Source organism: Salvelinus alpinus, chromosome 13 (assembly GCF_045679555.1).
Source record: "Salvelinus alpinus chromosome 13, SLU_Salpinus.1, whole genome shotgun sequence".
Taxonomy (NCBI): domain Eukaryota; kingdom Metazoa; phylum Chordata; class Actinopteri; order Salmoniformes; family Salmonidae; genus Salvelinus; species Salvelinus alpinus.
In genome coordinates this window covers 50,117,954-50,145,481 of record NC_092098.1, presented here as the reverse complement: position 1 = coordinate 50,145,481, position 27,528 = coordinate 50,117,954, and the positions used below count along the sequence as shown (strand labels likewise).

At 44.4% G+C, this 27,528-nt stretch overlaps 2 protein-coding genes across 5 annotated transcripts in view; both read right to left on the bottom strand.

The window, feature by feature from the left end:
- The window catches only part of srrm3 (serine/arginine repetitive matrix 3), a 183,545-nt gene extending 175,909 nt beyond the window's left edge, over nucleotides 1-7,636 (bottom strand). For all 4 annotated transcript variants that reach the window (XR_011667611.1, XM_071339727.1, XM_071339726.1 and 1 more), the window contains exon 1: nucleotides 7,464-7,636. The gene's annotated coding sequence lies outside the window, so the exon portion shown is untranslated. The remainder of the gene's footprint in view (nucleotides 1-7,463) is intronic.
- A 6,151-nt stretch (nucleotides 7,637-13,787) lies between these two features.
- On the bottom strand, nucleotides 13,788-27,528 carry LOC139536744 (carbohydrate-responsive element-binding protein-like). The gene is made up of 9 exons (XM_071337338.1): nucleotides 27,260-27,528; nucleotides 25,972-26,072; nucleotides 23,006-23,168; nucleotides 22,753-22,901; nucleotides 16,488-16,607; nucleotides 15,259-15,386; nucleotides 14,832-14,955; nucleotides 14,322-14,451; nucleotides 13,788-13,941 (listed from the first exon to the last, which is right to left on the bottom strand). The coding sequence occupies exons 1-9, from the start codon at nucleotides 27,459-27,461 to the stop codon at nucleotides 13,796-13,798; spliced, it is 1,263 nt and encodes a 420-aa protein (XP_071193439.1). The 5' UTR covers nucleotides 27,462-27,528; the 3' UTR covers nucleotides 13,788-13,795.

Here is a 27,528-nt window from a genome sequence, read left to right as displayed (position 1 = left end):
CCCGCACCTGAGCCGCCACCGCTGATAGATGCCCACCCAGACCCTCCCCTATAGGTTTAGGTTTTGCGGTCGGAGTCCGCACATTTGGGGAGGGGTACTGTCACGCCCTGATCTTAGAGATCCTTTTTATGTCTCTATTTTGGTTTGGTCAGGGCGTGAGTTGGGGTGGGCATTCTATGTTCTATGTTTTGTAGTTCTATGTTTTGGCCGGGTGTGGTTCTCAATCAGGGACAGCTGTCTATCGTTGTCTCTGATTGAGAACCATACTTAGGTAGCCCTTTTTCCCACCTGTCTTGGTGGGAAGTTGACTTTGTTTAGGGCACATAGCCTTTGAGCTTCACGGTTTGTTTTGTAGTGTTTATTGTTTTGTTCGGCGTCATTTTTATTCAATAAAGGAAAATGTACGCTGACCACGCTGCACCTTGGTCCTCCTCTGTTAACGGCCGTGACACAGACGCCTGTTAGCCCTGTAGAAGAGTTTGTTTATAAAGGAAATGTTTATAATTCATAACAAATGATGAATTACAACGCTGCGTTTTAATTGAGTAATATATATCTGAGGAAATCATTTAATGAATAAATCGTTCAAAAAATAAATGTGTCTTGTTGAGTTACTGACTGATTCCGTTTGGATCTAAATATTACCTTTGTTGTTGTTGTTTCTTCTGCTTGATGAGTAAGACTTGTCTGTCTCTGATCAAAGGATATGTAAAACAGTGCTTCTTCCTGATCTAAAGGAATATCTAGATCACACGCTGTAATGCTGACCTCCTCTCACATACGTCAGGTAGCTAACACGAGCACGCACGCACACACGCATACGCACACGCACACACACACATGCACACACACACACACACGCACACACACATTTGTTTTACTATCCTTGTGGGGACCAAACAATTGATTCCCATTCAAAATCTTATTTTCCCTAACCCTTAACTAAACCTATACTCCTAACTGTAACCCTAAGGACTTGTGAAGCCCACGAGGAGAGTAAAACCCCACACACACAGACACACTACTCAAGACCAATCTGAGAAATCACAACATACAACTGACAACACCAATAACAAACAGATGTCAGTTTTAGAAAATGAAGTGAAGAGAACAGCAGCAAAGTGGCGTATCTTAAAGCCTCTACCAGTTCAGTAGTGAGTCGTTTTTAACGCTCCATGGGTCTGGATTCACAAGCCCTCTTCAATAGTATCCGCTTTGGAGGCTGAGGGCTACAGAGCAACTAATGTACACACACACACACACACACACACACACACACACACACACACACACACACACACACACACACACACACACACACACACACACACACACACACACACACACACACACACACACACACACACACACACACACACACACACACTCACAACTCTTCTAAACAGTACCAGATAGGGTTTCTTAGGCTGGTAACTGTAGCGGAACCCTTTTTGGTACTATACTGTATAGAAACATGTCCATAAGGTTTTAAATGGTGCTATAAAAAACCCCATTAAAAACACACTTTTTTATGGTTCTTTATAGAACCTTTATGGGGAATGTTCCAATAAAGAACTATTTAAAAAGGGTTCCACTATGTGGCTATATAGAACACTATATTATGGTTTTGAATAGAACCTTTATGGGGAATGTTTCTATAAAGAACCATTTAAAAAGGGTTCCACTATGGTTCTATATAGAACACTATATTATGGTTCTCTATAGAACCTTTATGGAGAATGTTTCTATAAAGAACCTTTCACAATCTGGAGAAGCATACAGGTTGTTTTTTATTCTGGTCAGCCATATTACAGTATGTTGTTAAAATGTCATAGGTTTTATTATTGACAAGTGTAATCAAGGGCAGCTACCTCTGGAACAGCTGGAGGTCCACGAGGTGAGAAATGAGAACCACTGACTAATTTAGTCAACTGTTCTCAATTAACACAAGGCCACACGTGAGTCTTTCACAAGTCACCGTCACTGGCCGTAGTCTGATAGAAAATGTAAAAGGCATAACGCAACACATTAGATCAACTGGAATGTCATTCTCACTCAAAGTTGAACAAAAAGAGCTGTACGCAAATCACACCCCAAAATATTCAAATGAGCCGCCTCCCCTACATTTTAATTATCACTAAAAGAGAGAAAGAAAAAAAAAGGTTTGTGAACTGTAAAGAACCATTGATGAGCTCACTGGGTTCTATGAGTCATTATGGTTGCATAGCCCTTCCCGTAGAACCCTTGAGGAACCCATTATTTATTTTTAAAAAAATTGCCAGAGGGAGTCTTGAATGCAGGGGAAGTATACATTCTCCCATCTATGAGGAACAGTCCATTGGGTCCAGGACTGAGCTACTCCAGACAGACAGTAGGCTTACACACAGATAGACACAGATACACACAGAGACACACAGATACACACAGACACACACAGAGACACACAGATACGTGAGCCAGATGACATCAACTCTCTCTCTCCTCTCTCTTTCTCCTCGCTCTCTCTCTCTTTTTTTTCTTCTCTCGCTGTGTTTGTGTGTGTGTGCATGGAGGGTGATAGGTTGAAATATGGATGGGAACAGAGGCATTTTAATATGGCCACCAGCACTGTGTGTGGAGTCCCTGGGAGTACAGTATGGGGCTGACAGACAGGGAAGAATGGGGGCTTGTCTTTCTGTAATATTTCATATTAATTAACCCAACTGGAAGACTGGAAGGTGGTAACTACACTCGTCTGTCTACTGAAAATGCTAAACAATACAGATTGAAATCCTTTGCACCATTAGAACTAGTAAATAAAGCCCTTGATAGTACAGATCTGAAATAGACTTCCTGGATCACACTACATGGCATCCACACAAACACACAACCCAGCCCACCCCGGTGCTGCCTGGTGGTTTAAGGGGAATGAAGGGGAACAGTTTCTGGCTTTGTTCTCCCTGCTGCTCAGAGATAAGAACATCATTTGGAAGGAATCGCTGTCTTTGAATTAGGGAGAACTACCCCTGCCACCCGTTGTGCACTAACATTTACTGTTTGGATTTAAAAACACGCCGATCTGTGTAGGGAGAGGTGTTTAGGGCCAGTGGGAGACGGGAAGAAGGATAGAGAGGGGAGGGAGGGAGAGAGAGAGAGAGAGAGAGAGAGAGAGAGAGAGAGAGAGAGAGAGAGAGAGAGAGAGAGAGAGAGAGAGAGAGAGAGAGAGAGAGAGAGAGAGAGAGAGAGAGAGAGATGTAGCAGACAGTGGGAAATGGCATTGCTCATTAAATAACAACGTTAATAAAACAGCGAGAGAGAAAGAGAGAAGCAGAAAGATATAGAGTACAGGAGAGACTTGTGCTTAGAGTAGTTGGTCAGTGACCAGCTTCAACATCTAGACCAACTAGGTGACTAGAGATTACTGTTGGCCAGACATTAGGTCTCTATTGTACAGACTACAGACTCCAACCACGTTTCTTTCTTAGCCACCTTGTGTTCTGCTAGCAAATAGCTTCATATTAATACACACCGATTTAATCCCTCTATCAGTCTGGACTCTCTTAGTCTGGACTGGACTAGCTGGCTGACTAGCTGACTAACTAGCTGACTGACTAGCTGACTGACTAGCTGGCTGACTAACTGACTGACTAGTTGGCTGACTAGCTGACTAACTAGCTGACTGACTAGCTGACTGACTAGCTGGCTGACTAACTAGCTGACTGACTAGTTGGCTGACTAGCTGACTGACTAGCTGGCTGACTAACTAGCTGACTGACTAGTTGGCTGACTAGCTGACTGACTAAGTGGCTGACTAGCTGACTGACTAGCTGACTGACTAGCTGACTAACTAGCTGACTGACTAGCTGACTGACTAGTTGGCTGACTAGCTGACTGACTAAGTGGCTGACTAGCTGACTGACTAGCTGGCTGACTAGCTGACTGAATAGCTGACTGACTAGTTGACTGACTAGCTGACTGACTAGTTGACTGACTAGCTTGCTGACAAGCTGGCTGACTAGTTGGCTGACTAGCTGACTGACTAAGTGGCTGACTAGCTGACTAACTAGCTGACTGACTAGCTGACTGACTAGTTGGCTGACTAGCTGACTGACTAAGTGGCTGACTAGCTGACTAACTAGCTGACTGACTAGCTGACTGACTAGTTGACTGACTAGCTTGCTGACTAGCTGGCTGACTAGTTGGCTGACTAGCTGACTGACTAAGTGGCTGACTAGCTGACTAACTAGCTGACTGACTAGCTGACTGACTAGTTGGCTGACTAGCTGACTGACTAAGTGGCTGACTAGCTGACTAACTAGCTGACTGACTAGCTGACTGACTAGTTGACTGACTAGCTTGCTGACTAGCTGGCTGACTAGTTGGCTGACTAGCTGACTGACTAAGTGGCTGACTAGCTGACTAACTAGCTGACTGACTAGCTGACTGACTAGTTGGCTGACTAGCTGACTGACTAAGTGACTGACTAGCTGACTGACTAGCTGACTGAATAGCTGACTGACTAGTTGACTGACTAGCTTGCTGACTAGCTGGCTGACTAGCTGGCTGACTAGTTGGCTGACTAACTGACTGACTAAGTGTCTGACTAGCTGACTGACTAGCTGACTGACTAGCTGGCTGACTAGTTGGCTGACTAGCTTGCTGAACAGCTGACTAGCTGGCTGACTAGTTGGCTGACTAGCTGACTGACTAAGTGTCTGACTAGCTGACTGACTAGCTGACTGACTAGCTGACTGACTAGCTGGCTGACTAGCTGGCTGACTAGCTGACTAGCTGGCTGACTAGCTGGCTGACTAGCTGACTAAGTGGCTGACTAGCTGACTGACTAAGTGTCTGACTAGCTGACTGACTAGCTGGCTGACTAGCTGGCTGACTAGCTGACTAGCTGGCTGACTAGCTGGCTGACTAGCTGACTAGCTGACTAAGTGGCTGACTAGCTGACTAGCTGACTAAGTGGCTGACTAGCTGGCTTACTAGCTGGCTGACTAGCTGACTAGCTGGCTGACTAGCTGACTAGCTGGCTGACTAGCTGACTAGCTGGCTGCATAAGGGTGGCTAAGGTGAGAGCTCTAACTACATGTACATATTACCTCAATTACCTCAACTAACCGGTGCCCCCGCACATTGACTCTGTTCCCGGAACCCCCGTATAGAGCCTTGCTACTGTTATTTTATTGTTGCTTCTTAATTATTTGTTATATTTATTAAATGTTTTTTTCTTCTTAAAACTGCATTGTTGGTTAAGGGCATTTAAGGGCAAGAAAAGCATTTCACTGTAACATGTGACAAATAAAATTGTATTTGATTTTGAACACTCACAGTGAAATTGGATCACACTTATCAGGACACACCTAACACAACAACTAACTGTTACACCGTATGACAACCAATTTACAGTATGACAACCAATTTACAGTATGACAACCAATTCACAGTATGACAACCAATTTACAGTACGACAACCAATTTACAGTATGACAACCAATTCACAGTATGACAACCAATTTACAGTATGACAACCAATTCAGAGTATGACAACCAATTTACAGTATGACAACCAATTTACAGTATGACAACCAATTCACAGTATGACAACCAATTTACAGTATGACAACCAATTTACAGTATGCCAAACAATTTACAGTATGCCAATAAACAATAACACCGTATGACAACCAATTTACAGTATGACAACCAATTTACAGTATGACAACCAATTCAGAGTATGACAACCAATTCAGAGTATGACAACCAATTTACAGTATGACAACCAATTTACAGTATGACAACCAATTCACAGTATGACAACCAATTTACAGTATGACAACCAATTTACAGTATGCCAAACAATTTACAGTATGCCAATAAACAATAACACCGTATGACAACCAATTTACAGTATGACAAACAATTTACAGTATGACAAACAATTTACAGTATGACAAACAATTTACAGTATGCCAATAAACAATAACACCGTATGACAACCAATTTACAGTATGACAACCAATTTACAGTATGACAACCAATTCACAGTATGACAACCAATTTACAGTATACCAATAAACAATAACACCGTATGACAACCAATTTACAGTATGACAATCAATTTACAGTATGACAACCAATTTACAGTATGACAACCAATTTACAGTACGACAACCTATTTACAGTATGACAACCAATTTACAGTATGACAACCAATTCAGAGTATGACAACCAATTTACAGTATGACAACCAATTTGCAGTATGACAACCAATTTACAGTATGACAACCAATTTACAGTACGACAACCAATTTACAGTATGACAACCAATTCAGTTTGACAACCAATTCACAGTATGACAACCAATTTACAGTATGACAACCAATTTACAGTATGCCAGACAATTTACAGTATGACAACCAATTTACTGTATGACAACCAATTTACAGTATGCCAATAAACAATAACATCGTATGACAACCAACGACTTCTGTACAACCAGTTCCTCAGCCAAAAAAACATGGTAAAGTTGTTCCCAGCAATAATGATTAGGATGACACTGCCTGTCTTTCAATGCTTGCCATGTGTATGCTATATTTACTTATTTTTTTAAAGTGTCTACCTCCATGCAGAACTATGTCAGACCCACTACTAAACCAGTGTAAAATGCATCTGGAGCCATAGTGAAATGGGAGCAATTTACCCATTGAGTTGAGAGTAGTCACCTGAACTGATGTGGATTCCTGTATTCAGGGATGCCGGTCAATTTCATTCTGTATACTGTACCGTTATCATTTATGTCGGGGAAATCAAGGACATTCATCACACTCAGTCAGGATTCATCATATGATAGTATGAAATTTAAAAGTGTGTATGATTTCAATAATGGCTCAGGGAAGGTAGTCTTGAATAGGACGATTATTATCAAACATACTAATCCATTTGATTCACTATCAGGTCAAATGAATTATAGTAGCACGCTATAAACACATATCCTCCAAGCATATCCAATGAACTATGTCATCCCCCAACTCATATCAGCGCGGCTCATATTTGAGGCTAAAATGATTATGAACAACCCGTTCACTGAACGGTTACGGTAAACATATAAAAGCATGAACCTACGAATGAAAGAAGTAGCAGGCAACAGAGCTCCGGAAATCGATTAGTACAAAAAACAGGGACATCTGCAGCGCCACGATCTGTGTGGTTAAACAACAATAACGGTATTTGTTTGTACACGGACATTTCTCGAGCGCACAATTGTACGCTAACAAAACAGACTGTCGTGTTTACACAGAAGCAATAGTAAAATATAACTGCAAAGTTAATCTGTTCATTTCATCCAGCCTGAGTGTGCTAACGGGGTTTGAGCTACCGTTCATTCTTTACTGATGCGCGAACAGCCCTGCTGTCGCGAGCTTGTCAACTTAATTCCTCTTCTATGAATAAGCACGAGGTGATGTGATGTCTCTTACCTTATTCGTATCCCTCTCTCCTGAATAAGGGAATTGTTGGACGGCCGACAGCGGTGAGTGTTTCTGTATTTCGGACAACGTGTGACGCTGAGGGGTGCCGTCCTCTGATGAAGGATTTGTCCGTGGTCCTGGATTCCCAATCTCGAGCTGACTTTTCTCCTGCCTGGTGCTGAAGTGGACAGCGCACGAAGCAGCAGCAAAGCAGTGTTGTAAAAACACAGCGCTCCTCGCCATCATACTGCACAGTGACCTCTACCGGATGGGAGGGAACGTTGCATCCATGAACAATGCAAAGGATGCTTGCTGTCTGATAAAAACATTGTCTACAAAAGCCTGGAAGGGTGATATTTGGCGTTTACGTTCGGAAGGCGCCATCTAGCGTGGCCGTTTTGACCGCAAGCCCATGCTGATTGTTTAGAGTATTGGCATAAACAGATTCATATCGAATAATTAGTGTGCATGTAAAAACCCCACTCTGTCCTTGGTCTGTAGGAAACCTTTGGCTCATCTATTTGCATTTAAGACACTATGTAAATACAGGGTTTTATTAAGCAGGGGATAGAGCGTTGTTGGGTAAAGATAATACTTCCAATATACAATGCAACAATAAACTGAGATAGACAATTAGTACAGACAAGTTAAATACACCTGGTAGCTGTGTTACCATATGCCATTTCAAAAGAGCATAGATGAATATTTAATTCACAGTTATAATAGCCTACGTGGATTGAGAAGCGACCCGTTCAGTTGACTCTGCCTACATATACTCAGATTCATTTTATTGGGACAACAGAGCACAGAAATTGTAATTAAAAAATGATTTCAGTGCTATAAAAACAATCCGTAAAAGTCCATTATCTGAAGTAGGACTATCCGTGCGTGATTTGGGTCAGAGCTGTCCGGACACCGTACCGGCACTTCTAATGTTTGGGAAATTGTTTACCAGCTCCTCCATATTTTTTTTATTTAAACTATGCATGTCTGTTAAAAACCAATTCTTATTTACATTGACGGCCTACCCGCCCAATCACGGTTATACAGCCTGGATTCGAACCAGGAACTGTAATGTCGCGTCTTGCACGGATATGCAGTGTCTTAGACCGCTGCACCACTCGGGAGCCCACTTAAACCAAAATAGCCTATCGCCTACCCAGATTCACACAACGAGGCGAAACAAGTTTATCAAAGCGGGATGAAGGCGGGATCTGCATTGCATAGTATTTGAGAGTGGGCAATCATTTCCTGATTCTATTTTGTTCACGTTTATTTGCCGCTAGTCTGTGAATCTGTGCGTGACAATACAAGATTGCGCAGATTGAAAATGGGCCAGCCTGAATGCGCATAATGCCCTGATCAAAATGGTCAAATTGGGGTTTGTTGAGGTCATGAAAAGTCATGGAAATGACTTTCTTACATTTTGTTAATATAATCTTTGAAGGGACACCTTTAAATATTATCAATCACAACAACAACAAAAATCGACATATCAGCCATTGTCTGAATGACCCTTCAGTGTGTGTCTCTGTTGTGTGTCTGGTGTGTGCCTGGTGTGTGTCTGGTGTGTGCCAGTGCAAGAGGCCCGTTTCCCGAGAGAGAACTCGATATTTCAGCAGCAGGTATAAAATAATGACAGCGAAACAGACTAACTAGATAACAAATTCCAAACATAACTTGTAGCAGTTATCTCGCTAGTTGCCTATAGCTAACTAAGCATTAGTGTCGTTGTCGCCATTCCAACGGCACTGTAGCCTAGATAGTGTAAAACATATGCGCTGTTGGAAAACTGGGATTCCGAAGTAGCCATGTAATTGCGACAACGTAAACGTAAAAAAAAATATTCTAAGAATAGCCTAATCGAAAAATAACTTGCTGTGCATAGATCTCCCCTTGAAACATGAATATATGAGCCTAGTATATAAACATGTCCAGTTAGATACCTTGCTCTGAAGTAGCCTACCTTATCCATTTGATCCCTGATTCTTTGAATGAAGGAATACTTTTATAAAGACAAAAAAGTATTTGGTTGTAATGTTGCATTATTTTATATCAAGGCTGGCAACCATCCTCCAGGATAGCTACTGCATGGGTTTTGCAGACTTTTGTTCAAGGCCCTGGTCTAACCACATCGGTAGCCTAAACATCAGCTGCTCAACAGGAAGGACCTTGATAAGCAGACTTGGATGTTTCAGGGCTGGATCAAAAGCCAAGCCTGCACACCCAGGAGGTCTCTAGATGGAGGGCTGACTATATGTTGACATCATGTGACTGACAGTGTAATTCTACTTTGTGGTGGGGGGGTTAAAGAGCCTTGATCAAGGGCACAACGGCAGGTGATGGAAGGCCTTCATGGGATCAGACACAGCTGTTTTCCAGTATCAATAATGCTTATTTTTTTCATGTAGGCTATAATAATAGTCATGAACATTTGATTAAAAGTAATGGAAAATGTGTATGAACTCTTTAACAGTGAATTGTCAGAGGTCTCTATAGCATAATGTCAGGTGTGAATTTCAGTGAAGGACCAACTTGGAAAAATACAGCTCCTGCACTTCTTTCATCCCAAATCAAGCACCGAGGCCTACAGAGAGGTTATAGCTAAGACTATAAGGTCAAATTATAGCTTTGAAATGTTTTGTGCTCATTGGAGTACATTGGTTCATTAGGAGATGGTGAGGTGTTGGGTGTTTTCACGTTGGTCTGGGATAAACCAGAGACAGAGAGAGAGTTGGGACAACTTTTAGAATGTTGAATATTGTTCTAATTCTAGACCGTTACATAATGTAATGTTAAAGATGGAATCCGCAGTAGGGGAAAGGAAGTATCACTGTCTTCCCAACGGCAGCTGTTATTGTTATTGTTTTTGTTTTGTTGATGAAGCAGAGTTGGGGAGCCCATCGGGGGTGGGGGGGGGGGGGGGGGGTTGGGTTGTTCGTATGCTGCCGTTCTACTACGCATGTAATGATGTCAGAGGGGAAAAAATATTTGTAAAAAGTGTTTGTTGCTTATAACTTCTTTGTTGTTGTAATATCGCAAATGGCAGTGGCAGTTTCCCTTTTAACGATTCCAGTTTTAATGGGGCGCAAACATGGCTGCCATAGAATGTTCTAGTGTCATGTAAATACATCATAATGCAGAAAACTCAAAGTCCCATCTCTCTAAATACATGGCTCTGGGATCAACTATCAAGTCCCTCCATGCTGAACCCCCAGTCCTTCTTATATACAGTACCAGTCAAACATTTGGACATATCTACTAAGGGTTTTTATCATATTTTTTACTATTTTCTACATTGTAGAATAATAGTGAAGACATCAAAATTATGAAATAACACATGTGGAATCATGTAGTAAACAAAAAAGTGTTAAACAAATCAAAATAAATGTTATATTTTAGATTCTTCAAAGTAGCCACCCTTTGCCTTGATGACAGCTTTGCACACTCTTGGCATTCTCTCAATCAGCTTCACCTGGAATACTTTTTTAACAGTCTTGAAGGAATTCCCACATATGCTGAGCACTTGTTGGCTTCTTTTCCTTCAATCTGCGGTCTAACTCATCCCAAACCAAACCATCCCACTCCATCACTCTCCTTCTTAGTCAAATAGCCCTTACACATTCTATTTGTTTTAGTTTTAGTTTTTGTTGACTGTATTATTTAATTCCAAGTCATTATCTCAACTCTATAGAGCTGCAGTCTATGCTGTCTGACAAAATCACTATTTTAGTTGTTCTTCAAAGTAAATAAGGCAAAGTAAATACTTTGACTGCTGAATACGAACTATCAGTTTCTTAGATCATGTATTTCAGGTAGAGATACTTAGCGAAGCAATTGCTTTCTATCCCTCTCCATCGTTCTCCTGTCCATTCTCTCCTCGTCTGTGTCTGCCCAACACAAACCGGACAAGTAGACGTGCAATGGATTAGGGTTATTGTAGTTAATTACCACGTTTCTGCGCTAAACTATGTAGAATATTGGTCTACTACATCGCACAGTTCAGGCTTGATCTGATTTATCTCTAGAGAAACTGAGCATTACTGTAACGCTCGTCGTCGTAAGGAAGAGGGGACCAAAGCGCAGCGTGGTAAGTGTTCATGATTTTATTTATTATCAAAAACACTCGAACAAAGTAACAAAACAAAAGTGAACAGTTCTGTCAGGTAAACAGAAAATAACTACCCACAAAACACAGGTGGGAAAAGGCTGCCTAAGTATGATTCCCAATCAGAGACAACAATAGACAGCTGTCTCTGATTGGGAACCACACTCGGCCAAAAACAAAGAAATAGAAAAAATAGAAATAAAGAAACTAGAATGCCCACCCTAGTCACACCCTGGCCTAACCAAAATAGAGAATAAAAGCCTCTCTATGGCCAGGGCGTGACAGTACCCCTCCCCCCCAAAGGTGCGGACTCCGGCCGCAAAACCTGACACTAAAGGGAAGGGTCCGGGTGGGCATCCCTTACGGCGGCGGCTCCGGTGCGGGACGTAGACCCCCCTCCGCCCGCAGATCCCTCCGCTTTGGTGGCAGCCCTGGTGCATGGACCTTCACTGGAGGAACCGGGCCGCAGATCATCACCGGAGGAACTGGACTGGGAACCGCCGCTGCAGGCTCCGGACTGGGGACCGTCGCTGGAGGCTCCGGACTGGGGACCGTCGCTGGAGGCTCCGGACTGGGGACCGTCGCTGGAGGCTCCGGACTGGGGACCGTCGTTGGAGGCTCCGGACTGGGAACCGTCGCTGGAGGCTCTGGACTGTAAACCGCCTCAGGAGGTTCCGGACTGTAGACCGCCTCAGGAGGTTCCGGACTGTAGACCGCCTCAGGAGGTTCCGGACTGTGGCCAGTCGTTGGAGGTTCCGGACTGTGGCCCGTCGTTGGAGGTTCCGGACTGTGGCCCGTCGCCGGAAGCTCTGAACTGGGAACTGTCACCGGAAGCTCTGGACTGGGAACTGTCGCCGGAAGCTCTGGACTGGGAACTGTCGCCGGAAGCTCTGGACTGGGAACTGTCGCCGGAAGCTCTGGACTGGGAACTGTCGCCGGAAGCTCTGGACTGGGTACTGTCGCCGGAAGCTCTGGACTGGGTACTGTCGCCGGAAGCTCTGGACTGGGAACTGTCGCCGGAAGATCTGGACTGGGAACTGTCACCGGAAGCTCTGGCATAACTCGTCCTGGCTGGATACCCCCTTAGCCCGGCAAGTGCGGGGAGCTGGAACAGGCCCCACTGGGCTTTGCTGGCGAACCGGGGACACCGTTCGTAGAGCTGGCGCAGGATAACCTGGGCCGAAGAGACGCACCGGAGGCCAGGAACTCTGAGCCGGCACAATCCATCCTGGCTGAATGTCCACTGCGGGGAGCTGGAACAGAGCTCACCGGGCTGTGGATGCGCACTGAAGGCATGGTGCGCAGAACCGGATAGCCTGGTGCTTGACCGGTCACTCGCTCCCCACGGTAAGCATGAGGAGTTGGCTCAGGTCTGAACCCTGACTCTGCCACTCTCCCCGTGTGCAACCCCCCCAAAAAAATTTGGGGCTGCCTCTCGTGCTTGCCTCGTTGCCGTGATTCCTGGTATCGCCGCCGTTCCTCTCTTGCTGTCTCCGCCTGTTTCCATGGCAGGGTCTTGTCCCCTGCCATAACCTCCTCCCATGACCATGAGGTCCTCCACTCACTCTTCTCCCGGGCCCAGGATCCCTGCTCCTCCTGGCCACGCTGCTTGGTCCTTTGGTGGTGGGTAGTTCTGTCACGGCCGTCGTCGTAAGGAAGAGTGGACCAAAGCGCAGCGTTGTAAGTGTTCATGATTTTCTTTATTATCAAAAACACTCGAACAAAGTAACAAAACGAAAGCGAACAGTTCTGTCAGGTAAACAGATACTAAACAGAAAACTACCCACAAAACACAGGTGGGAAAAGGCTGCCTAAGTATGATTCCCAATCAGAGACAACGATAGACAGCTGCCTCTGAGAACCACACCCGGCCAAAAACAAAGAAATAGAAAACATAGAAATAAAGAAACTAGAATGCCCACCCTAGTCACACCCTGGCCTAACCAAAATAGAGAATAAAAGCCTCTCTATGGCCAGGGCGTGAAAATTACACTCGGAGAAGAGAAAAAACAGAACGAAATGGAATTAAAATAATTGAACTGATGTTGGTTTAAAACCTGAAAAAATGGCAGACATTTTGGTAAATCACTCAGCACTAGTGCCTACTGTATGTGTGCTTTAAAGTGGGTTCAGCTCTGTGATCCTTTGGCACGGCTTGGTTTTCCATCTATTGAAATTGTTCCATAGGGTCACATAGGCTGTGTGTTACAGGGTATCATATTGTTCCATAGGGTCACATAGGCCACGTGGAGGGGGAATGGTCCTGGGGACGGAGGCTCTGAGCCTGGGTGACTGCATGGGTGGCCTGCTCTGGGACCAGACTGGGGTCTGTCAGGATGGACGTGGATGTGCTGAGGAGACGGAGTGAGCTAAGGACCACTGAGGACAGAAACAGAGGGAGACAATCAGGTAAGAGGGAGATGAAGAGCGAGAAAAAGAGAAAAAAGAGACTGACAGACAGACAGACAGACAGACAGACAGACAGACAGACAGACAGACAGACAGACGACTAGCTGACAGACAGACAGACAGACGACTAGCTGACAGACAGACAGACTAGATGGCTAGCTGACAGACAGACAGACAGACAGACAGACTAGATGGCTAGCTGACAGACAGACAGACAGACAGACAGACAGACTAGATGGCTAGCTGACAGACAGACAGACAGACAGACAGACAGACTAGCTGACAGACAGACAGACAGACAGACTACATGATTAACTGATAGTAATTGAAGCTGTTGAAGTTGAACTCACTGGGTCTGAGGGCAGGTAGGGAGCAGTACTGGTCCAGCCAGGACAGAGTAGTACGACACAGATCCTCTACACTGGCTGTGGACACCATCCTGTTATAGGAGTCAAACAGGGGCTCTACCATGATGCTGAACTGAGCTAGTGTTTAGGAAAGAACCATTCTGATTTATGTTTTATTATCTATGACAACACACACACACACATATATACAGTGCAGGACACACAATGCAAAGCACAATACATGATATTTACATCACCATATTGTGTGACTCCAGGAGCCATATGTAAAAGGGATCTTAGCATTTGTAATGAGGATCCATTTCATCTTATTTATGAATATCTAAAAAGCAGATCCTTCCCTATATCAGCATTCCCACACTGAGACGCTTTTGTTGTTGTCGTTGTCGTTGTTGTTGTCGTTGTCGTTGTTGTTGTGAATACAGGAACAGATCTAACACTGAACGTATGCTTAACCTAAAGGTTCCTGTGGCCAGGCAGAGTGGAGAAGGATACGACCCAGAACTTCCAGTTCTGTAGAGTCCGTGCCCGGACGTACTCTCTGAACTTCTCCCTCATGTGGTCAAAGCGTTGGCAGGTGATGGACATGCCAGTGACGGGCAGCTGCAGCTGGTACACACTTTATCGGGAGAGGCTTGTTACGATGACATACACATAAACACGCACGCCACAGGAAGCTGCTGAAGGGAGGACGGCTTATAATAACGGCCCGGAACGGCACTAATGGTAAGGCATCAAACGCATGGAAACCATGGAAACCATGGAAACCATGTGTTTGATGTATTTGATACCATTCTACCCATTCCGCTCCAGACATGACCACGAGCCTGTCCTCCCCAATTAAGGTGCCACCAACCTCCTGTGACACACACACACACACACACACGTATGTTATGTACAGTATGTTTAGTGCATTTCTTACTCGATGGCAGAGTTAAGGAGCAGAATCTGGCTTCTGAGTCTCTGAGCCTCCTCGTACAGCTGAGCTCTCTCCTGCTGAATCAGACTGATGTACTCTGCTGTCTTATGTAGAGTCGTGGCCTTGCTGATCTGGGACACAGAGACAGACGGTATATAATGTAGATGAAATACAGAGATATAATGTTATACACTGTAACTATGTTTCAATGCAACACCTATTATTACCAGAAGCATTGCAGCTCAGTGCAGCTCCCAATCCTCTACAACACCGGGCCTTGTGCAGTCCATTCCTGACTCAAAGCCTCAATCGCTTTAGTTTCAAGTCAAAGTTAGACGTCCATCCGGGTCCCAAGAACGTCTAGAATTGCCTTCAAAACCGGCCACTAGGGGCAACGGTGAGCGCTGTTACCTCGAAGTGGGCTGGCGGCTTGCTAGAACGTTGTGGAAGGGGATGGTGGATGGGTGGAAGAGCCACGCTCCGGCGACAAAGGTTACGTGTTCAATCCCAGTGCTAGGCAATCGTTTTTAGTTTTTCTGTTTTAACCGTTAACTCTTTCCCAATCTTTAACCCTTAACCTTTTCCCAACATTTAACCCTTAACCCTATCCCAAAGTTTAAGCCACCCTATCCTAACCTTTAACCCTATCCCAAACTTTAACCCTTTAAAACCCTTTTCCAAACTTTAACCCTTAACCCTATCCCAACCTTCAACCCTTAACCCTATCCCAACCGTTAACCCTATCCCAACCTTTAACATTTAACCCTATCCCAACCTTTAACCCGTAACCCTATTTTAAGCCTTTCCCAAACTTTAACCGTTAACGTAACCGCTCAGAATTAATTCCTAAACCTCCCCTTATTTTAATACCATCCCAAACCTTAACCCTTCCTTAAATGTATTTTTTTATTTAACTAGGCAAGTCAGTTAAGAACACATTTTTCTTTACAATGATGGCCTCCCCCGTCCAAACCCGGACGACGCTTGGCCAATTTTGCGCCACCCTATGGGACTTCCAGTCACGGCCTTATGTGATACAGCCTGGATTCCAACCAGGGTCTGTAGTGACGCCTCTTGCACTGAGATGCAGTGCCTTAGACCGCTGGGCCACTCGGGAACCCTTAACAAGATGCGAAACCCCCAGCCCGACGCAAGTGTATTTTTGTTTTTACGGAGATAGGTAACAGTGTCTCAACTTAAACGTGTTGGAAAATAACGTCAAGAGTGCTTACCTTTATACTTGGCTGAGAGCTCATCGTGGTGACGAGACTGTGCAGAACATCAAAGCCTAGCTTGATGTTGAAACGTCTCTTCTGCTCAGCAGAGACGTGAGTTATACTCCTGGACTGTGTCTGCAACAGACACACATGTCATAGATCAGGAACTGTGTGATTATCTACTGTATTGTATAATATTAACTGTATGGTCCTCTGTAGTTCAGTTAGTAGAACATGGTCCTCTGTAGTTCAGTTAGTAGAACATGGTCCTCTGTAGTTCAGTTAGTAGAACATGGTCCTCTGTAGTTCAGTTAGTAGAACATGGTCCTCTGTAGTTCAGTTAGTAGAACATGGCCCTCTGTAGTTCAGTTAGTAGAACATGGTCCTCTGTAGTTCAGTTAGTAGAACATGGTCCTCTGTAGTTCAGTTAGTAGAACATGGTCCTCTGTAGTTCAGTCAGTAGAACATGGTCCTCTGTAGTTCAGTTAGTAGAACATGGTCCTCTGTAGTTCAGTTAGTAGAACATGGTCCTCTGTAGTTCAGTTAGTAGAACATGGTTCTCTGTAGTTAGTAGAACATGGTCCTCTGTAGTTCAGTTAGTAGAACATGGTCCTCTGTAGTTCAGTTAGTAGAACATGGTCCTCTGTAGTTCAGTTAGTAGAACGTGGTCCTCTGTAGTTCAGTTAGTAGAACGTGGTCCTCTGTAGTTCAGTTAGTAGAACATGGTCCTCTGTAGTTCAGTTAGTAGAACATGGTCCTCTGTAGTTCAGTTAGTAGAACATGGTTCTCTGTAGTTAGTAGAACATGGTCCTCTGTAGTTCAGTTAGTAGAACATGGTCCTCTGTAGTTCAGTTAGTAGAACATGGTCCTCTGTAGTTCAGTTAGTAGAACGTGGTCCTCTGTAGTTCAGTTAGTAGAACGTGGTGCTCTGTAGTTCAGTTAGTAGAACATGGTCCTCTGTAGTTCAGTTAGTAGAACATGGTCCTCTGTAGTTCAGTTAGTAGAACATGGTCCTCTGTAGTTCAGTTAGTAGAACATGGTCCTCTGTAGTTCAGTTAGTAGAACATGGTACTCAGTAGTTAGTAGAACATGGTCCTCTGTAGTTCAGTTAGTAGAACGTGGTCCTCTGTAGCTCAGTTAGTAGAACATGGTCCTCTGTAGTTCAGTTAGTAGAACATGGTCCTCTGTAGTTCAGTTAGTAGAACATGGTTCTCTGTAGTTCAGTTAGTAGAACATGGTCCTCTGTAGTTCAGTTAGTAGAACATGGTTCTCTGTAGTTCAGTTAGTAGAACATGGTCCTCTGTAGTTCAGTTAGTAAAACATGGTCCTCTGTAGTTCAGTTAGTAGAACATGGTTCTCTGTAGTTCAGTTAGTAGAACATGGTCCTCTGTAGTTCAGTTAGTAGAACATGGTCCTCTGTAGTTCAGTTAGTAGAACATGGTCCTCTGTAGTTCAGTTAGTAGAACATGGTCCTCTGTAGTTCAGTTAGTAGAACATGGTCCTCTGTAGTTCAGTTAGTAGAACATGGTCCTCTGTAGTTCAGTTAGTAGAACATGGTTCTCTGTAGTTCAGTTAGTAGAACATGGTCCTCTGTAGTTCAGTTAGTAGAACATGGTCCTCTGTAGTTCAGTTAGTAGAACATGGTCCTCTGTAGTTCAGTTAGTAGAACATGGTCCTCTGTAGTTCAGTTAGTAGAACATGGTCCTCTGTAGTTCAGTTAGTAGAACATGGTTCTCTGTAGTTCAGTTAGTAGAACATGGTCCTCTGTAGTTCAGTTAGTAGAACATGGTCCTCTGTAGTTCAGTTAGTAGAACATGGTTCTCTGTAGTTCAGTTAGTAGAACATGGTCCTCTGTAGTTCAGTTAGTAGAACATGGTCCTCTGTAGTTCAGTTAGTAGAACATGGTTCTCTGTAGTTCAGTTAGTAGAACATGGTCCTCTGTAGTTCAGTTAGTAGAACATGGTCCTCTGTAGTTCAGTTAGTAGAACATGGTTCTCTGTAGTTCAGTTAGTAGAACATGGTCCTCTGTAGTTCAGTTAGTAGAACATGGTCCTCTGTAGTTCAGTTAGTAGAACATGGTCCTCTGTAGTTCAGTTAGTAGAACATGGTCCTCTGTAGTTCAGTCAGTAGAACATGGTCCTCTGTAGCTCAGTTAGTAGAATATGGTCCTCTGTAGCTCAGTTAGTAGAACATGGTCCTCTGTAGTTCAGTTAGTAGAACATGGTCCTCTGTAGTTCAGTTAGTAGAACATGGTCCTCTGTAGTTCAGTTAGTAGAACATGGTCCTCTGTAGTTCAGTTAGTAGAACATGGTCCTCTGTAGTTCAGTTAGTAGAACATGGCCATCTGTAGTTCAGTTAGTAGAACATGGCTCTCTGTAGTTCAGTTAGTAGAACATGGTCCTCTGTAGTTCAGTTAGTAGAACATGGTCCTCTGTAGTTCAGTTAGTAGAACATGGCCATCTGTAGTTCAGTTAGTAGAACATGGCTCTCTGTAGTTCAGTTAGTAGAACATGGTCCTCTGTAGTTCAGTTAGTAGAACATGGTCCTCTGTAGTTCAGTTAGTAGAACATGGTCCTCTGTAGTTCAGTTAGTAGAACATGGTCCTCTGTAGTTCAGTTAGTAGAACATGGTCCTCTGTAGTTCAGTTAGTAGAACATGGTCCTCTGTAGTTCAGTCAGTAGAATATGGTCCTCTGTAGTTCAGTTAGTAGAACATGGTCCTCTGTAGTTCAGTTAGTAGAACATGGTCCTCTGTAGTTCAGTTAGTAGAACATGGTTCTCTGTAGCTCAGTTAGTAGAACATGGTCCTCTGTAGTTCAGTTAGTAGAACATGGTCCTCTGTAGTTCAGTTAGTAGAACATGGTCCTCTGTAGCTCAGTTAGTAGAACATGGTCCTCTGTAGTTCAGTTAGTAGAATATGGTCCTCTGTAGCTCAGTTAGTAGAACATGGTCCTCTGTAGCTCAGTTAGTAGAACATGGTCCTCTGTAGTTCAGTTAGTAGAACATGGTCCTCTGTAGTTCAGTTAGTAGAACATGGTCCTCTGTAGTTCAGTTAGTAGAACATGGTCCTCTGTAGTTCAGTTAGTAGAACATGGCTCTCTGTAGTTCAGTTAGTAGAACATGGTCCTCTGTAGTTCAGTTAGTAGAACATGGCTCTCTGTAGTTCAGTTAGTAGAACATGGTCCTCTGTAGCTCAGTTAGTAGAACATGGTCCTCTGTAGTTAGTAGAACATGGTCCTCTGTAGTTCAGTTAGTAGAATATGGTCCTCTGTAGTTCAGTTAGTAGAACATGGTCCTCTGTAGTTCAGTTAGTAGAACATGGTCCTCTGTAGTTCAGTTAGTAGAACATGGTCCTCTGTAGGTCAGTTAGTAGAACATGGTCCTCTGTAGTTCAGTTAGTAGAACATGGTCCTCTGTAGTTCAGTTAGTAGAACATGGTCCTCTGTAGTTCAGTTAGTAGAACATGGTCCTCTGTAGCTCAGTTAGTAGAACGTGGTCCTCTGTAGTTAGTAGAACATGGTCCTCTGTAGTTCAGTTAGTAGAACATGGTCCTCTGTAGTTCAGTCAGTAGAACATGGTACTCTGTAGCTCAGTTAGTAGAACATGGTCCTCTGTAGTTCAGTTAGTAGAACATGGTTCTCTGTAGGTCAGTTAGTAGAACATGGTCCTCTGTAGCTCAGTTAGTAGAATATGGTCCTCTGTAGTTCAGTTAGTAGAACATGGTCCTCTTTAGCTCAGTTAGTAGAACATGGTTCTCTGTAGTTCAGTTAGTAGAACATGGTTCTCTGTAGCTCAGTTAGTAGAACATGGTCCTCTGTAGCTCAGTTAGTAGAACATGGTCCTCTGTAGTTCAGTTAGTAGAACATGGTCCTCTGTAGTTCAGTTAGTAGAACATGGTCCTCTGTAGTTCAGTTAGTAGAACATGGTTCTCTGTAGTTCAGTTAGTAGAACATGGTCCTCTGTAGCTCAGTTAGTAGAACATGGTCCTCTGTAGTTCAGTTAGTAGAACATGGTTCTCTGTAGCTCAGTTAGTAGAACATGGTCCTCTGTAGTTCAGTTAGTAGAACATGGTCCTCTGTAGTTCAGTTAGTAGAACATGGTTCTCTGTAGTTCAGTTAGTAGAACATGGTTCTCTGTAGCTCAGTTAGTAGAACATGGTTCTCTGTAGTTCAGTTAGTAGAACATGGTCCTCTGTAGTACAGTGGAGGCTCCGAGGAGGAGGAAGGGGAGGACCATCCTCCTCAGTGAATATCATGAAAATAGAAATAGTGAAACATTTAAAACGTTTTTATCTTCAGTTTTTATCTAAAATCGTCCCTTTTCCTAAGTCATGGATGGAGATGTGGATTTGGACTTCTGGTTTTGACTCAATTCTCTGTAGTTCAGAACATGGTCCTTGATTATGACGGAGATTCTGATCTAACCATAAATGTTGTGCCACTGGCCTGAGATTATTGAAGTTCAATATGTAGCCTAGTAGGCTCACGTTAACTAACTAGCTAACTCAGCTGGTTCATTGTTGCCCATGCGAGGAAGTTAGGCGAGCAAGCATTTTAGCTCAGTAGCCAATGAAAACAAAAAATGTAAAGTGTACTGCATGACAGAGTCATCGATCATTTTGCCAACATGAAAGAGAGGAGGATGGCATTGGTGTTCAACTAGTCTACAAGTAGAGTGAGTCAATTATTTTGTTTCATGCTCACGCAAGCACGCACTAACACACAGAGAGGTAGAAAATCAGTAGCCATGGACAGCCACATGATATTTAACAATATTGATTGGACTAAATCGTTTTTGGTATCTTTAAGTTTGTTTTCAGTGTATTAAACTAAGCATATATATTCTTGTTGATTTGATGATGTTTAAGGTGAAATGGAGCTGGAATAGCGGAGGCAGTGCTCCTGTTGTCTTTGTGTTGACTTGCGGTAACTCTGTGGTTCTAAATCAGTAGTTTAGTGAACTGTCGAAAACATTAACTTGCTTAACATTTAACATTAACAGTTCCCAGTCCAGATCTTGACCATGCTGCAGGTCATATAACTGTTTGTTACGTGCAATATGTACATTGTGGCCTTCACCGGACAGATGTTTCTCTCCGGTTTTGTGATGAAACAAATGTATGTGTAGTTTAATTTATTCCGCCACTGTGTGACTTGTCTTTTTGTTGTCACGGCCTTATTGTAGCTTATATCCTCTACGGGATGGGTGTCCCTAAACTGGGACGGTTGTTGCTAACATGCTAATGTGACTAGAATGACGTTGCATAAAACAGCCAACTTCCCGGGACATAGACATGTCTTATATGGGCAGAAAGCTTAAATTCTTGTTAATCTAACTGCAGTGTCCAATTAACAGTAGCTATGTTGACTATGACGTTAGTTAATATGGTGACAACCACGTAGGCTGTGTGTAGTGGTTAACGGTTATGATATGAAAGTTTGGCTTGGAAAGGTTTTTTCGCCTAGTCACAGACAGCTGATGGGTTTTGCACTGAAGTCCACAAGCGAAGGGAAAAGGTGAGAGGAGGAGAGCGCGTAGATACAAGAAAGAATTAACGATCAAAGTGATCATGCTGTTTGTATGTGGCTGCTCTGAAAGTGAACTGTGTTTGTGTATGATCAGGGGTGTATTCATTCCGCCGATTCTGTTGAAAACGTTTTTTTTAACGGAAGCAAACGGAACAAAATGGGTATAAACATAACTGAATTTGTCCAATAGAAATTCTCGTTTGCAACTGTTAATGACTAATGATTACACCCTAGATCAGCTAGATGCAGGCAAGAGTATTCAAGTCGGTATTGAATGTGCCATTGTCTCTCACCTTGATTACTCAAATTTCTCTCGACCTGTGCACCGATGTTGTAAACTTTCAATCGTAGGCAAGGTTGTAGCAACCTCATGATGGGTATAGGGAAAATTGGGAAAATTGGAGTATCATGTAGTGGCCTAAACCTATCGCTGTTACATTGAGCTGGGTGACGGTCATCCAATACGCTGTAATTGAAATAAGGCCACGCTCCCTCATCGTAAACAGCACCGACCACCACTCATCCAGGAAACACATAATAGGAACTTACCATTCGGTCTTTTGTTGAGTCATCATTTTCTTTCAACCGGACAGTACTTTTAGGTATTCCATAGGATGTATGTTGAATAATCTCTCGTGGACAGACGACTTAACGTAAATGTTAAATTACTCGAGCATCTGACCAAATTACACTAGATTTTAGTTCTAGGTTAACCGAGATTATAAGTAGAGTAATGGAGTTGTTTTTATTTACCTTGTTTGACTCCATTTTGGAATGTCCAGGTGGAGACTCAGGGTTGGATTCCCTCTCTAGAAGGTTGGTTGGGGACGTCTGGCCTGAGTGAAGGTTGGTTGGGGACGTCTGGCCTGAGTGAAGGTTGGTTGGGGACGTCTGGCCTGAGTGTCATGAAAAGCTCACTAGAAACAAACCAACAAAAGAGGAATGCTAACTTTTCTTTTCTCACATGCCATGTAGACATTTTAACATTATATTTGTCCTTAATTACCTGTTAAACTAGTTATCTCAGAGCCGTAGATCTGTACAGGGGAGAGTTTCTCTGTCTTGGGGATGAGGAGGGGTGTGTTAGTGTGGGTTGAGTCCTGGGTGAGGAAGGCAGAGACAGCGTGGGAGGTGCCAGTGTGGAACCCAGTGTGGCCCAGGGTGGACGTCTGGCAGTGTATTGGTGTCAGCAGTGGGAGGACAGCTAGCTTCCATCCTCCTCTGGGTACATTGACTTCAATACAAAACCTAGGAGGCTCAAGGTTCTCACCCCCTTCCATAGACTTCCATAGTAATTATGACAACTTCCGGAGGATGTCCTCCAACATAAAAAAGTTGTAAAAAAAATACAAATTTTGACTGCAGCGCACTCACACACACACAGTGGGCCTACAGTTCAAGGGCCTACAGTACAGTACAGGGCCTACAGTACATAACAAGGGCTTACAGTACAGAACAGGGGCCTACAGTACAGAACAGGGGCCTACAGTACAGAACAGGGGCCTACAGTACAGTACAGGGCCTACAGTACAGAACAAGGCTTACAGTACAGAACAGGGGCCTACAGTACAGTACAGGGGGCTACTTACTTACTTACTGACTTTATTGTCCCCATGGGGAAATTTTGTTGCAGTGTCATGTACACGTTTAAAGTGGCACGTTTAAAGTGGCATTTAAATACAAAACAAAATTGACAATACAACTTTCATAACAGTTACATATACAGGTACAGGTGCTACAGTACAGAACAGGGGCCTACACTACAGTACAGGGCCTACAGTACAGTACAGGGGCCTACAGTACAGAGGCCTACAGTACAGAACAGGGGCCTAGAGTACAGTACAGGGGCCTACAGTACAGAACAGGGGCCTACAGTACAGTACAGGGGCCTACAGTACAGTTCAGAGGCCTACAGTACAGTACAGGGGCCTACAGTACAGGGGCCTACACTACAGTATAGGGGCCTACAGTACAGTACAGGGGCCTTGAAAGGCTAGGACGTGATACATTGAAAGACTGTAATAAATAAAGTTGCCCTCTACTTAAACCACCGGAGAAGGAAACGAAAAACTTCTCCTTTCCGGCATCTCCTCATCTCCATTTCTCCATCCTTCCATCACTCTTTTGTCTATCCCTCCATCTACATCCCTCCATCCTGGGCCCTTTTGCCACGAGTCATGGTTAACCACATCCGCTTCCACTTCCCTATTCTATTGCGCCTCAACCCAGCCACTGACCTCCAGCTCACCCCTGACATGGCACACATGAAGAGGACACAAAGAGCCTGGCCCTGGGGAATACCTGACTCAACAACACAGGCCCTGGGGAATACCTGACTCAACAACACAGACTCAGGGGAATATCTGACTCAACAACACAGGCCCTGGGGAATACCTGACTCAACAACACAGACTCAGGGGAATACCTGACTCAACAACACAGGCCCTGGGGAATACCTGACTCAACAACACAGGCCCTGGGGAATACCTGACTCAACAACACAGGCCCTGGGGAATACCTGACTCAACAACACAGACTCAGGGGAATACCTGACTCAACAACACAGGCCCTGGGGAATACCTGACTCAACAACACGGACTCAGGGGAATACCTGACTCAACAACACAGGCCCTGGGGAATACCTGACTCAACAACACGGACTCAGGGGAATACCTGACTCAACAACACAGGCCCTGGGGAATACCTGACTCAACAACACGGACTCAGGGGAATACCTGACTCAACAACACAGGCCCTGGGGAATACCTGACTCAACAACACAGGCCCTGGGGAATACCTGACTCAACAACACAGACTCAGGGGAATACCTGACTCAACAGCACAGGCCCTGGGGAATACCTGACTCAACAACACAGGCCCTGGGGAATACCTGACTCAACAACACAGACTCAGGGGAATATCTGACTCAACAACACAGGCCCTGGGGAATACCTGACTCAACAACACAGGCCCTGGGGAATACCTGACTCAACAACACAGACTCAGGGGAATACCTGACTCAACAACACAGACTCAGGGGAATACCTGACTCAACAACACAGACTCATGGGAATATCTGACTCAACAACACAGACTCAGGGGAATATCTGACTCAACAACACAGGCCCTGGGGAATACCTGACTCAACAACACAGACTCAGGGGAATATCTGACTCAACAACACAGGCCCTGGGGAATACCTGACTCAACAACACAGGCCCTGGGGAATACCTGACTCAACAACACAGACTCAGGGGAATACCTGACTCAACAACACAGACTCAGGGGAATACCTGACTCAACAACACAGACTCATGGGAATATCTGACTCAACAACACAGACTCAGGGGAATATCTGACTCAACAACACAGACTCAGGGGAATACCTGACTCAACAACACAGACTCAGCATATTCAGAAGAAAACCCCCAAATATATAATAGATGAACAAACCACAGATTGAAGATGCATGTAATGCTTACCTGGCTACTTGTTTACCTGGTGGTATGGTTGGATACACACTGTGATACAGTACATGGTATTCATCTATTCTAGTAACTACTTGTTTACCTGGTGGTGTGGTTGGATACACGCTGTGATACAGTACATGGTATTCATCTATTCTAGTAACTTTAACGCCCTTCAACTGAGAACATAAGCCTAATCAACAGTAAATACACTGATAAAGAATCATTTATCGTTTCTCTTCCTTAGAAGAACTTAACATCTGTGGACCAGCAAAACAGTCATGGACCAGCACCCCATCAACCCCCGACACATTATATTAACTGTATCTGTCCCCTGTGTCAAGCATTCTATGTCTTTAGCAGGAATCATCAACATCGTCCTCTATGTAGGGCGTTGATAAGTTTGTTTTCCTTGACACCTGTGCTGCGATATGTGCGCAGCTCCGTGTTGCATTTGGATTTTACTCTTGACGTTGCATGATAGTCGAGATTATTATAGATTCACACGATGTGAGGTGAATGTACCTGGGATATCCACGAAGTCGTCCAGATTGGGCTGCAGTGGGGTGAGACCTGGCTGGATCATGTCAGCGTTGCTGGTAAACGCTGAGGAGGGAAAACACAAATATTACATACAGAGAGAGAAAGAGAAGAGAGAGAGAAAAGAGAGTGAGAGAGGGGAGAGAGGGGGGGAGAAGAGAGAGCGAGAGAGGGGAGAGAGAGAGAGGGGAGGGGGAGAAAGAGAGAGAGGGGGGGAGAGAGAGAGAAGAGAGAGGGGGGGAGAGGGGGGGAGAATGAGAGAGAGAGATGGGTGTGTGCCTCTGTCTAGGAGGGAAAACACAAATATTACATACAGAGAGAGAAAGAGAAGAGAGAGAGAAAAGAGAGCGAGAGAGGGGAGAAGAGAGAGCGAGAGGGGAGAGAGAGAGAGAGAGAGGGGGGGGAGAAAGACAGAGAGAGAGAGGGGGGAGAGAGAAGAGAGAGAGAGGGGGGAGAAGAGAGAGCTGGGAGAGAGAGAGAGGGGGGAGAAAGAGAGAGAGAGGGGGAGAGAGAAGAGAGAGAAAGAGAGAGGGGGGAGAGAGAAGAGAGAGAGGGGGGGGGAGAAAGACAGAGAGAGAGAGAGGGGAGAGAGAAGAGAGAGAGGGGGGGAGAAGAGAGAGCTGGGAGAGAGAGAGAGGGGGGAGAAAGAGAGAGAGAGGGGGAGAGAGAGAGAGAGAGAGAGAGAGGGGGAGAGAGAAGAGAGAGAGAGGGGGAGAGAGGGGGGAGAGAGAGAGAGAGAGAGGGGGAGAGAGAGAAGGAAAAAAGAGAAAGAGAGAGGGGGGGAGAGGGGGGGAGAGAGAGAGAGAGGGGGGAGAAAGAGAGAGAGAGGGGAGAGAGAGAGAGAGAGGGGGGGGGGGGAGAGAGAGAGAGAGAGAGAGAGGGGGGGGGAGAAAGAGAGAGAGAGATGGGTGTGTGCCTCTGTCTACATTTTCAGCCTCATTTATTCATTTGAAGTTCCTTATTTGTAGGGCGGTTTCTTTCCTGCATTATTGTCTCACATGACCATAGGTTGGATAAATAGCAAGTGGAGTTTTCTGTTATTTTTGTCACTAAAGAATTTACTTAAGTATCATAGACAGTGTATTGAGAGGGACTATGCATAACCTACATCCCCCACTGTTGTGGCCGTCGTTGGCCCAGGGCCAAGGCATCTGTAGACAGTTACTTCCTTTAAGTATACTAGACTAGGTAGGTAGATAGGTTGTTTACCTGTCCACAGGTAAGTAGAGTGGACCATGTAGTGTGGTACTCACTGTTGTGTCGGTCATTGGCTCCAGGGCAGGGCCTCTGGGTCATGGTGAACAGGGTGTCGGAGATGTCGGACAGGAAGTAGTCCAGGTCAAACATGTGGGCCTCCTCTGGCATGACCTCAGGCTCCTGGCACTTCAGACTGGACCATTTGTCCACCTCCGCTCTGCAGATCTGACCCTGGGGACAGACGGGAGGGGACGACATGAAGGCTATGTTCTAATACTCAAAAATGAATCCTTAGTTCCTCTCTTCCTTGAAGAAATCACTGATC